The 13865-nt window shown below is 38.0% G+C and overlaps 1 protein-coding gene across 2 annotated transcripts in view; it reads left to right on the top strand.

The window, feature by feature from the left end:
- Nucleotides 1-203: 203 nt before the first annotated feature.
- Nucleotides 204-13865, top strand: part of LOC136676324 (discoidin domain-containing receptor 2-like) — a 29457-nt gene continuing 15795 nt past the window's right edge. The window contains exons 1-7 of one of the 2 annotated variants that reach the window (XM_066653223.1): nucleotides 204-342; nucleotides 7448-7549; nucleotides 8515-8617; nucleotides 9018-9246; nucleotides 9721-9868; nucleotides 10924-11029; nucleotides 11901-12087. In XM_066653223.1, coding sequence (XP_066509320.1) covers nucleotides 7492-7549; nucleotides 8515-8617; nucleotides 9018-9246; nucleotides 9721-9868; nucleotides 10924-11029; nucleotides 11901-12087 — 831 coding nt within the window. In that variant the 5' untranslated portion in view covers nucleotides 204-342; nucleotides 7448-7491. The remainder of the gene's footprint in view (nucleotides 343-7447; nucleotides 7550-8514; nucleotides 8618-9017; nucleotides 9247-9720; nucleotides 9869-10923; nucleotides 11030-11900; nucleotides 12088-13865) is intronic. The other variant, XM_066653224.1, reaches the window with a different exon arrangement.

Below are 13865 nucleotides of genomic sequence, written 5' to 3' on the forward strand. Positions count from 1 at the left end.
TCATGTGGGAGTGAAGTACCCTAATTGTGGCCTAGTTCACTAGGGAGCACTGTGTCTGTTTGAGGCGCACCCATTCTGAAGGCTGGAGTTTTCCAGTGGAGTTTTCTTGAGGATTGAGTTCCCTCCTCCCGCGGCAGGAAGAGGGATGTGATGTAAAAATCACATTGAACTTTTCTCTTTTTTCCTCCTGATTTCCAGCTCTTAACGATGTTGTAACACGGAGAGGAGAGTTTAAACTTTTCAAGACAATGCCTGTGGATCAATAAGCGAAACAAATCTGTTTGTTTTTAAGGTAAAGTGAAGATAAAGGGCTCTGCATCAGAGAAAAGACTGTGAAAGCAGGTAAACACCGCGCAAATAAGACAAAGATTTTTTTGAAGAGACAAAAGTAGCAGTTTTTGGGCCGTTTTGTTGAAGCTAGTATATGAGAAAATATTGTGCCGCGCCTGATCGCTTTGTCGAATGATATATTTAAAAGTTTTCGCCCGATTTAATTTAAGTTAAAGTTAAAAAAGACAAACGATTAATAAAACGGTCTTTTTTTCATAGTGTTTGTATATACGGGAACAAAAGAGGCAGAACATGGCTAAGCTAATCGTTTTCGTTTGTTGTGCAGCGGTGCTGAAGTTTTACAGTTTTCAACCTCTTTGTGAACGTTATTGAGGGCAGTGTGGCCTAACGGTCGAAATTAATTAGCGCTACCGTTATCGCGATAGCCGTGCATGATTATCATCTTGAAATTACTAGAGAGTTTACACCGCTTATTATTTTTTTCAGGAGCGTATGACAATGTTCAGAAATGTTATAGTCTGAACCAGCATTCCTTATTGCATTTATTTGCTTTTAAATGTAAAAATTCACAGATAGTTCTAGCTAATAACACATGGGACAAGACTGTTCCATAGGGTTGCCCGTTCATTAGTGATGTATCAGATAAAGAACAGAAAAAGCGTCGTGTTAGATAGCCAAAACACAGAATAAAGTTTATAATCAGTCCACAATTCAACACGTATTGAGGTTGTGCTTTAAAACAGAGAGAGATAAAATAAAACCTGATCCAAAAAGAAACTGCAAACCGTGATTATTGTTATATTTATGTAGTGTAAAATCCGTACTCTAAACAAAAACGTGATATATTAATAACTCCACCCAAAAACAATTGAGTTCAGTTTAGAAGTATAACTTTTTAACCTCTTCAAGTCCTGAATGTTTGTATTTTGGGTCAGACGATTCAGAACATCCTCCATCTGTCTCTCAACAAAGGAGCTGAGGATTGCACCAAATTATTCTTCTCTATTTGGATGCATTTTGTATTGCATAAAAATCTAAATCTAAAAGTCAATGGTGCAGCCCAATCACAAATCAGCACTGCAACAACATACCTTTAAATTAAACACAAAAATAATGTGTAGTATCTTTGTTACACAATGTATTAGTACATTGTGTTACTGTTACACTTCAGTGTATTAGTTACATTGTGAAAGCTTTGTAATAACTCAGGAAATACTCTGTAGAGCACTGCATATACTACACAAATACTAAATATATAGTATTATTGAAATACATTGAAATAAAATGAAAGGTAATGCATTTTAGAGTGTATAAACACATACACACACACACAAATATATATAAGGTAATATCATGACCTAATTTATACTATTGGTTGATACATGCTCATAGGTTTATTACATAAACACATAGAGATTTAAGCTTGGTCAAGATTGTTTTCTGAGCAGATGTTTTGGTCAGTAATGTATGTCTTCTTTGACCTGGGTCAAAACTGGGTCAGCGGTCATGCAAAACTGTTTGAAATGTTCTCAGCTCAAAAGCATGTGTGCAGGTGTTGAGGAGAACTGCTGAAGGTGATTATTTTCACAGTAAGAACCATCCTTTAATCTGTTGCAGAAGCTGTATTTTCACGCCATTGCTTTTCTCTGCATTCTTTTGCTAATTGTTGTGATGAGGATACAATTTTAAGTATATTTACATTATTCAGTCTTAACTAGAATGCTATATTATTCTATTTTTTAAATGGTGTAAAATGTATTTAATCATCACCGTTGCAATGGAGTAAATATAAATGGCCAAAACAGAATGGAATGCAAGGCAAAATCTGGCCAAACAACACAAAAAACCTACCACTAATTATTAGAAGGTTCACCTTCTCTTGTGCAGTAGTTATTTTCTGGCACCTATACTTCCTGTTTATCTTATATGCTTCATCAGTTACATTCTAGCTCTTGGCTAGTTAGAAGTGCTGTTGTTGATTAACAACTCATGCTGTATTTTCTTGAGAAGTTAAAAATATTGCTGTTACAATAAAGTAGGGCTGTCCCGAATGCCATTTTTAGGGCTTTGGAGCTTCGGTCGGGATATTTGGGGAGTGGGGTGGTGTGTATTGTTGTCATTAACAAAAACGGCTTCTGACCCCTGCTTTAATATCCCTCTCTCCAGGCTGCACTGTGTCTCGCTAACCTGCTAACTAGCTCGCTAACTAAGGGCATAGAGTATAACCAGTTTGAGTGGATGTGCTCTAATTTCAGACACAAAGCTTACAAAATGAACTGTGGCATCACCTCGTTTCATTGTAGATGTGTTGTTTTAGCACGTTAGGCTGTTTTATATGACTCTATTCATCAAACAAAAATCTGAATACCCGAATACTTGGGGATAGCCCTATTCTTCAGAAAATTCACGCTCAGCGCCCGCTTTAAAATTAAGGCTGCCCTGCTGCTCCACATGGCTCTGCTCACTGAGTCGTGTTGTCACTTGAAATCTTAACTTAAAATCAACACATTTCTTACTTTTTCTAAAAAGCCATTTCTGGATGACCAGTTTAGGGCAACAAACCTAAACCAACAAGTAGACGACAAGCCTCTGTTTATTTTTACATACAAGGAGCCCAGGAGTACATACAAGCGCAAGGAGAAGAAAACCCTAGCTTTTAGTCATTTTTTTGCTTTATTCCTTTTCTTCTCCATTCTGTTTTCTTCCCAAAAATTCCCAAAATCAGTATGCCTAGGGCCGGGCAGTTAATCAAAAATTAATCTAAACTGACGTTCAAAACTTATAATTGACATAGTCTTGTCTATATTGATTATATCTATTATTTTTATTCTGTTATGTCCCCAAAGTTTATTCATGTACTGCCCCTTTAAAACCAGGCTACCAAGCTTTAGTCACGTGATTCTGCCACATGGAAGCAACCCAAATGCAAAGGACAACCAAGCTACTAAGACGACACCAAACAAAAATAAGTAAACGATGAGACAAAACAGTTTCAGTGACCAAAGCACAATCACACCAAATACAAACGGTGCTCAAAAAACAAGAGAGGAACAACTGTTTAACTTTTGAGTTAAATGTGATGTTGAATTTAAACTGATGCTGTTGACATTAACCTGATGTTACTGAATTAAAACTGATGCTGTTAAAACTTGGCCAAATCCTAATTTCCATAGTATCCAATCTGCATAACTTGAAAATGTGTGCTAAAAGTGACAATCTAGAATTTTGACGATTAAGTTGAAAATGTGTTTGTTTTCAATATTTTAATATATACATTAGATATAACAGTTGTAGCTCTTCTGGGAAGTTTGTTTGGGTCCAATTTGTGGTCATTGTTAATAACTAATATGAAAACTGAAAGTATTTGCATGTATTTCAGAATGAATTTGAATTTCAAATGTGTCACTTTCATGCTCTTTCTTAGTGTCTCTTCTACTTGTTTGGTGTCTCTCAGCCTCATGCTCTCTGCTCTTTCCTTATTGTCTTTCACTTGATCTCAGTGTGTATTCTCTAAATTCTCAGTGTCTCTCTTTCTGTCTCTTTCTCAGTGTCTCTCACTGTCTCATGCTTTATATCTCACTACCTCTGTCTTCTGCTCTTTTTCAGTGTCTCTTTATCTCTTTCTCAGTGAATTAGTGTTTGTTGACTGTGTTGCATAATAACAATCTGTTTTGTAGTAACACTCCTCTGGGCTCTGCTTACATTTGTTCTGGTTACATTTCTGTGTGTGTGTGTGTGTGTGTGTGTGACAAGTTCTTGCATGTTATAAGATTCCCTGCTGGCTGGAATTTGGCTCTTTCGTGCTTTGCTCCAAGGAAGCATTCTGCTGGAGGGTGTTAGTTTTCTGTGCTGTATTTGTTGGGTTAAATGGATACAGTTATTAATATGAAAAAGGAATCGCATTTAGACAGTATTATAGGCCTCTGCTCCGTTATGGTTAACTGTATCACCACAATGACTGCCCCATATGCAGTAAAACACATTTACTGCTGGTTTAAATAAAAACCATGACATGCCAAAAGTCATGGGATATGGCTTCACACCAAAGTCAAAAACATCATGTGGAAAATATTAATCAGCACACAAGTTTCATGTGTGTAAATATCTCACACAAGTGTAAATGTGAAACTCACAAACACAGAGAGAGGAATTGTGCACACACTGATAATAATCTTGCTCTGAAACTGTCTTTATTTTATTCTCGAATGTTTTTTACCCTCTCAATTTTAAAGTTCTGCGTTGGCATAGGGTTTTTGACAGTTTGGGGGTGGGATCAGGGCCGTTTCTTTCAGTAAATGCTATTGTCTGATGTCTTCTTGTACTGTGACTGCCCACCTCAAAGACTGTATATGGCCTGCCTACTAGGAGAAGCCTTTGGGGTTCACAGAGTTGCTGTTCCCCAGTTATGGATAAACAGAGTCGGCATAGGGTAATAATCCACTGTTTACACAGGTTCAGATAATCATATGTGATATACGTGTGGAAATAATGTTAGCTGCAAAATACTGATACTGAGTTGACTCTGAGGTTTGACTCTGAATCATTTGCTAAGAGTTGATCCGTACTTCCAGATGCTCAATCGTTTCGTTCAGGAGTCAACTCTTTTTCACTAGCTTTACTTTGTATTCTGCCTGCTGTCACTGAACAGAGATGCTGCATGGACCATACTCTCAATATTCATTCATTCATTCATTCATTCATTGTCTGAAACCACTTATCCAATTCAGGGTCATGGTGGGTCCGGAGCCTATCCGGAATCACTGGACGCAAGGCAGGAACACACCCTGGAGGGGGCGCCAGTCCTTCACAGGGCAACACACACACTTACACATTCACTCAAACACTCACACCTACAGAAATTTTTGAGTCACCAATTCACCTACCAACGTGTGTGTTTTTGGACCGTGGGAGGAAACCGGAGCACCCGGAGGAAACCCACACGGACACGGGGAGAACACTCCTCACACAGTCACCCGGAGCAGGACACAAAACCCACAACCTCCAGGTCCCTGGAGCTGTGTGGCTGTGACACTACTTGCTGCACCACCGGGCTGCCCCACCCTCAATATTATTGTTTCTTACTTTCCATGTTTCTCCATTTCAAAATAAAACTCAAATGACCATGATACTTGGCCTCCATGTTGTTGTACTGTAGATGGCTTCTCCCAGTAGGTGGGCCATACGTAGTGTTTGAGTCGGGCAGAACCAGGAAACATCAGCCAATAGCATTCACTGGGAGAAACGGCCCTAACCTTGCCCCCAAACTGTCAAAAGACTGTTCAGAGCACGGAAAATCCTCTCAATCACAAAAATAGCCCTAGAAAAAAATAGCATGGCGTGCAAGGCAAACTTTAAAATTGAGATGGTTAAAAACATTTGAGAATGGAATAACGACAGTTTAAGAATGAGATTATGATCAGTGTTGCTGCAGTTCCTCTCTTGGTGCTCATGAGTTTCACATGTGCACTCGCAAAAGGGATATTTACACTCGCAAAATGTTAAAACTTGCAGGTTAATATTTTCTACGTGATGTTTTTATGCTTCCCATTTTTGACATTGATTGATTTGACACCATAATTGGATAGCAGTATGTATATTGGTGTTACCTTAGGGTATGGCTTGGGAATGCCCACAGCTGTCGTTGTGAGGTTTGAGTGAGTTTAAACACTGCAATGTGCTCATGGCAAGGTGACGTGAATTATCGTGATTTGGAACAAGGCGAGACAGTGCATGCAAGATGGATGAGACATGCATGTCCGAATTTGTGCAGGCATTTAACATTCCTCGATCCAGTGTGACATGTGTACTTGGAATATATCACAGAATGCATTATCAGCAAAGTTACCAGTGTATTTGGTTTTTGTGTTTGTTTGGATAAGCGGTTACAGATAATGAATAAATAAACTAATATTCAAATTATCTGAACATTCCAATATGTGAAAATTTTTAAACGTTAATTTCTGTGCTGTTCTACGTTATTATGAAACAATAATAGTATTGTTAGCATTGGGTAATATCTTTTGTAAGGTTGTTAGTATCAGCATTGTTTGAGAGATTGTTAGCATCATAATTTATTGGCCTCTAGGTAGCATTGGGTATTGTTATGTGGAAGATTGTTAGCATCAGTATTGTTTGTGGGGTTGTTAATGTGGCTTTTGTTTCTGCACTGTGTTAGCTGGTTAGCCATGTGGGACCTTCAGAAACATGAGCAATGAAGCTGGAATCCTAACACAGGCCTCAACTGGAGCCAAACATTACATAAACTGCTGCATCAATCCCTCCTCTTTCTCTCGCTCTTTCCTGTCATTCTGTCCTATCGTTTGCTCACTTTGTCACACAATTTCTACATTGGCTATGACCTACTTTGACTTCAAGTTCGATTGATGGCCGATAGGATTCTCATATTTGTTCTAATGTGATGAATTCATTGTTCATATCCAGTGTCTACTTCCATTTCCTTCTAGGATTTTGGCATTATAACCCTTTTATGTATTAATTTAATTAATACAATCTACAAATGATTTAATATCCTGATGATGCTGTTGAAATACATTCCAGTGTTGCATTTAGATTAAATGACAATTTAAAAGGTTTAAAGATTTTTTCTATTTTCTTTTTTTGTTCATGATGTGTTTAAATGGAAAACAGATATAAAACTTGCACATATATTCTTGTTGTGTTTAATCTGAGGTTCATTGTCCTTGTTTTGTCCTGTGTTTCAGAGCTGAGTCTGTTTAATCTGACGAATATAAACAGATTAACCTGACACATTAATATTTTACAAATGTGTTGTGTGTGTATGTGTGTTGCACAATGTGTGATGAAATAATTCCAGAGTGATCTCTTTGGGGTGATGAGGCTGACCTTCTGTGCTGCACTTGGAGAATTTAGACTGTAATAAACAGTAATAATTGATGTAATATTTTGACAAAAAGACATTCTGGAAAAAATATTTCTGCATTCATTTGACTTTTGGGAGCTAAAAAATGGAAACAAATACCTTACACACATTACAGCAAAGAAGGGAATAAATAATTATTTTGTAAAAAGAGGCTGTTATTTAAGAATCAGGTCAGTTAGGCTGTATTATTCACCTGATTTTATTTAAACAGGCTCTCTCTCTCTCTCTCTCTCCCTGTCTGTGTGTTTTGTGTAGAGATGTAGTGTGTGTCATGAAGTGAATGAATCTGATGCCTCACCATGTTTATCTTCCTGCTGCTGGTCCTGCACTCAAAAACCAATGCTCAGATAGACCCAGGTACACACAAACACACACACACGCATGGGAACACATGAGCTTCTTAAAGATCAACTAAACAGAGAAAGATCAAAAACATAATAAATTAAAAGAAAGTTAATGTAACTGGATTTATTGTCTGTTCTGGATTTTTTATATTCTTCCATATATATTTGAAAAATCACTATTCAAAGGGCAACTGCACTATTCAGTTGATGTAAATAACTGACAGAAATGGAGATCATTTAGTGTGACAGCAGTAATACAGTCATATCAGAATTATATGACCACCTCAATCTTTCTACACTCACTGTGCATTCTTTCAGCTCCACTGACCACACAATTACAGATTGTTGTCCAACTGTTGCTCTGCATACTTTGTTTGGCCAACTTTATAATGGTCAAGAGCACCACAGAGCAGGAATAATTTGAATGGTGGTTCGTTCTCAGCTCTGCAGTGATGCTGATGTGGTGGTCCTGTGTATGTGTGTTGCCTTGATACCAGTGAATTAGGTACTGCTGCTGGAGTTTTCAGTCATTGTGTCCACTCACTGTCCACTCTGTTAGACACACCTACCTCGTTCATCTACCTTATAGATGTATAAAGTCAGAGATAGGGTCTCTCTGACTTTATACAAATCTGTTGCTGCACAATTTGTGTTGGTCGTCTTCTAGTCCTTTATCAGTGGACACAGGATGCTGTTGGCTGGATGTTTTTGGTTCTCAGTCCAGCACAGACACTGAGGGCTTTACAATCTTCAGCAGTACTGCTGTGTCTGATCCACTTGTACCATCACAACACATAGTAATACCACCTCAGTGTCACTGCAGCACTGAGTGATCAGCTAAATTATACCTGCTTTCAAGGATGTGTGTGAAGAGTAGGAATTAGGTTAAAAACGAGATTCAGTGTAAAATGTTTATGTTACGTGATTGACACTTTTTGTGATGTAATTTAATTATCTTAAACTATGTCATGTTTCCAGGGCTCTGCCGCTACCCTCTTGGCATGGAGGATGGCAGGATCAAAAATGATGACATTACAGCCTCCAGTCAATGGTATGATACCACCGGTCCACAATATGGAAGGTAAACAAAAAGTTTATGACATTTTTACAGCAATATTAAAATACCATATTTCTTTTATTCAGAAGCACAATCCACATTATCCTTATTTAAATTTTAAATTAAACTTTGATTTTACTCTCTATCTCTCTCTCAAATGTAAAAATGTCCAATGGCTTTTCTGACGTGAATCGCAATTAACTACTGCTGCAGCAATATAGGAAATGACTAACAAGAGAGAAAGAAAAAGAATCAAATAATGTAAAATTAAATACAATAAGTAATATAAATATATTTGTTCATGACATAAGTGACATTATGAAGTGTTATGTATTTAAAATATCCAAAATATTTATATATGCAAGTCTCTCTCTCTGTCTCTCTCTCTCTCTTTCTCTCTCTCTCTCAACACACACACACACAGGTTGAACAGAGAGGAGGGAGATGGAGCCTGGTGTCCTGCTGGTCAGTTGCAGCCGTCTGATGTTCAGTTTCTGCAGCTGGACCTCAGGCAGCTGACCTTTGTCACGGTTGTGGCAACACAGGGCCGATACGCTCGGAGCTCTGGAAATGAATTTGCCAGAAAATATCGATTGGACTACAGCCGCGACGGCCACCGCTGGATCTCCTGGAGAAACCGCTTGGGTAACGAGGTATGGACAAGAAAAGGAATGAAATTGAGAGATTCTCCCACTGAGGATATCTATATCAAGCTTTTTTAAAATTTGCTTCTATTACTTTTATTATCTTTCTATTTTATTGCTTCAAGGGATGTTTCAGGACAGAGTTTGACTAAAAAACGAAAAAAAAACCCACTATAAATAAACGTGACGAAGGTCCTCAAAGGCAATAAACTCCATATAATAATTATGCTGAAATGAACTGCTTAATAGAACCTTCTTTTCTACCTCATATGGTACAGCAATTACATTCTGGTGCCTGAGACTCTTATTAGAATTTTGCATTCTACCTTACATTGTGGCTGTTACTTTGTGTTGCCTAAGCTCCTTACCATGATTTGCTTTCACAATTATTTGTAAAAGTTTGTAAATTCAGCTTGTGTTTTATATAGGTCACATTGGTAATATGTGTGTGTTTATGTGTTTTCTGTATTTTGTTTCCTGCAGGTTATCATGGGGAATGTGAACACCTATGCATCAGTGGTGAAAGATCTTCATCCTCCTATAATCACACGCTTCCTACGCCTCATCCCAGTCACTGATGTTGTGCAGACAGTGTGTATGCGTGTGGAAGTGTTCGGCTGCCCTTGGCAGGGTACACACACACACACAAATTTCAGCATGCACACCTGCTGTGAATTGTACAAGATCTACCTACCTAAAGTAATTTTGCCACCAGAAAATAGCATAGGAGGTCTAGAAAGACTTCAGTGTAATTCCCCAGGTAGCCCTATATATACACCTCTGTCTGAAGGGTGTTTCTCATATTTATATTCCTTATTTGTCAGATTTTATCCCTTTGTGCTAAACAGTTTGTCTTTCATTTCTGTATCATAATGACATGGTCTGACATTGATCTACAGTACAAACAGTACACAGCATGAATATGAATCTTGTCCAGTCTTTTTCAATCAATCTAATCTAATATAATATCTAACTTTGTACTTTTTACATACACCTCACAATAAAACTGCGGGCCCCTGCATTTTCACCTTCATCAATATATTCAGTAATCCACTGTGCCGTGCTGTTTGTACGAAATTTTTTGTGAAATGCACATAATGTTGTGCAAATATAAATGATGATTCCAGAAATGTTCCAAAGCAAATGAGAAAAACTGTAAAAGTACCCATATGCTGTACGATTATAATATCTAACACATCATCTGATCTACACTATGATTCTGACTAATTGTAATACCCTACCGGTGTAGGGGTGATATGACTTCTATTGTTTCATAGGATCATAAAGGAAGAATGCTTGTTGTTTTCTGTGCCTCAACTTCTGTACAGTTTCATTTTTAGATGTGAAGCACCCTGTGGAATTAGCTCTGTAAATCAATCATTCATTCTCACACACATATGCACATTTAGGGAATGCTTCAAAAGGGGATTTTGTTGTGTTTTGCATCAGTGGGTTTTTGTGGAAACAATTCAAATGTTTACAGAGGTATAAAATTCTTTTACACTTTTACAGTGTTATAAAAATGTTTTACACAGTTTTTAAAGCTAGAGTTCTGATAACACCCCACAAATCTAATCTGGCCTCAAAAATCCCATGTTTTTTTTAAGACTGGATGCCAAAATAAACTAAGCAAAGCAAACTGAATAGTCTTTCATTTTCTCTCTTTTTTCCTTGGTCATCTCATAGATGGATTGACTGCTTACACTGCCCCAGAGGGACAGACCATGATGGCTCCAGGATATCCTGTCACTCCCCTCAATGACTCCATATACGATGGTCTTTTGGAGCGAAGGCAAGAACGCTGTTCCTATGTGTGTGTGTGTGTGTGTGTTTGGGGGTGTGGGGGGATGCTGGACCCTCAACACCCTGTATGATTTTTTAAAGCTGTCAAACACAGCTAGGTCTTATGTGGCCACTTTTTTTTGTTGAATGTCACAAAACAATGCTAGACTGTCTGCTGTCAAAGAACACTGCCAGGGTTTCTACAACATATGTATTGACCAATGCACAGTTGGTATATGCTAGGAGTTTTGATGAATATTAGTAAAGCAAGAAACAAAGCACCTATAAAGCACATTTCCTGAGCTGAAGATGACCTTTAAAGGTTATTCTTCTGTAAAACAATTTAGTGGGTTTTTTTAGTGGGGTTCAAGATGCTAATCTTTCAGCCCTGTAGCTAAGTGTTTCCTTTCTCTTTCTTTTCCACCTCTCAAGCCTTTCCTCTCCATGCCTTTCTCATTGTTTTTTTTTTTTTTTTTTTTTTTTTGCTTCTTCCATCTCCTCATTTATGCCTCACATTTTCTGTACCTTCCTTGCTATGGAATAAACCCTCTCTCTTTTTTCACACACTCTCTCTCTTTTTAGTGGCACAGTAACAAATGATACAACAGGTAGTGTCGCTATCACACAGCTCAAGGAGTTCAGGTTTTGAGCCTTCTCTGGATGCTGTGGTTTCCTCTCACAGTCCAAAAAACACATCTTGATAGGTGGATTGGCTACTCAATGTTGTCTTTATGTGTGAGTGAATATGTGAGTATGTGGTGCCCGGAAATGGACTGGCACCTTGTTGAATGTGTGTTTCTGCCATGCAGCCAATGCTTCAATTCTATTCAACTAATCAATTCTCTCTTTCTCCACATGTCCCTCTGGTTTTCTCTCTGAAGGAGGCTGTTGGGAGGTCTTGGTCAGCTGACAGATGGAGTGATTGGTCAGGATGATTTTTTTCAGACTCGGCAGTATCAGCTATGGCCGGGATATGATTACCTCGGCTGGAAGAACGATAGTCTTGGCCCTGGATTCATGGAGATGGAGTTTCAATTTGACAGACAGAGGAACTTCACCTCCATGAAGGTACAGAGCTCAGGAGTGTGGGGAAAGTACTGTATTTCAGCATTTTTATAAAATGTGAGGGGAAAATAGCTATTAAAACTGATTTTGCACACAAAAACAGTTTGACTGACTCAAAATCCGGTAAGTGTAGGGGTTGCTATCGAAGTCTGCTTTCAGAGTAAAATCTCCAGCATCACACCGCTGAGTACTGGGCCCTCCAGGACAGTGTGTTAAGTCCAGTGCTGATAACTCTGCTGACACACGACTCTGCAGCAGTTGAGAGTTCAAATCAAATCGTCATGTTCGCAGATGTTACAACCGTGGTGGGGCTCATCAACTAAAATGACATACATGCAGATAGTAAACATACAAAAAAATATGTACAATGGCTAACATGCCGGTTAGAATCAACAACCTGTCTCTTAACAGGGACAAAATTAAAGATATGTTTATTCACTTTATAAGAACAAGCCATGATCCCTCTCCGCTGAACAATGTGTGTAGTGTCCACCTGCCTGAGAATTTCACCTAGTCCCTTAACACAACATGACCAAGAAAGCTGAGCAACATGTCTTCTTTCTGCAAAGGCTGGGGAAGTCACATTTCCCACCTTCCTTCTTGACCACTTTCTACAGAGGGACAAGCTAGGACATGGTGAGCAGGTGCATTACTCCCTGGTTTGAGAATTCTGACATAAAGTGTGTGTGCTGGTAATAGCACAACAGAGATGTGATCTGAGTATTCAAGGTGGAGGAGTGTCACTCTCTGGTATGTGCTAGAAATATTTGTGTAAACATGGTCCAGCGGTTTGGCCCCTCTTATTGCAAATTTCACATTTTGGTGAAATTTAGGGAAAGAAATCTCCCGAGAAAAAAGTCTGCCAGGGTGTGTGTTTTGCAGTTCACTAATCACCCCATACAGTTCATAGGGCACCTACTTAGTATTAGCTCCAGGTGGAATATAAACGCAGTGGTGAATTCTCGTAAGTAAGTAAAATATCTACACCTAACAGTCATAAAATCTCCACCAACTATGTGCAATGGTTAGAAACTAGCACACCAGCTACCACTGCAAACATTACCACACAGGGGTTTTTTATTATATTTATTTATTTTTTTAATGCTAATGAATTATTTTACTAAATTTAGTCACAACTTCCTTTTTTCATTCACTCATTTTAACCCTAGTGACAGGGTTTTTTTCCTGGAGAAATGAAGATGTTTATTGTCTGAGCTTAAAGCTTCTGTGCAGCCTTCATTGTGTCTGATGTTAACTATCTCCCTGAAACATTTACTCAACAAATTGAGAGGTTCTAATTAAAATATCATAAAAACTATTGAAAACTAATGAAATAATGTAATAAAGTGAAAAGGCTTGTTTCCTCTAACAAGTTTGTCATGCATACCACACTACAAAATAGTAATATGAATATAAATAACTAGGTAAAATTACGACATTACTGATAATGCCTGCTTTTGCTAGGAATGGTTCAGTTTATCTCTATCTCTGAAGGGAAAGAATACTCCCATTTATAAACAAAAAATTATATTAAAAAAAAAGAATGCATGGATTTTGGTGATTAGCATTACTGTTGTATTGCCCAGTCCTATGTTTATCCTGCTGAAACTAGCTGATTGTTATAAGCTATGTGTAAACGATAAATCTTTAGTGGTGGTTAGAATATGTGTTTGAAATATGTGCTCAGGAGTGAGGTTTTCAGACATGTAATACAGTGTGTGATCACTTTGTGTCTAGTTTATAATTTATTCTTTGTAAGCATTTCTTAGTGTGCTGAAGTC

Source organism: Hoplias malabaricus, chromosome X2, assembly GCF_029633855.1.
Source record: "Hoplias malabaricus isolate fHopMal1 chromosome X2, fHopMal1.hap1, whole genome shotgun sequence".
Taxonomy (NCBI): Eukaryota; Metazoa; Chordata; class Actinopteri; order Characiformes; family Erythrinidae; genus Hoplias; species Hoplias malabaricus.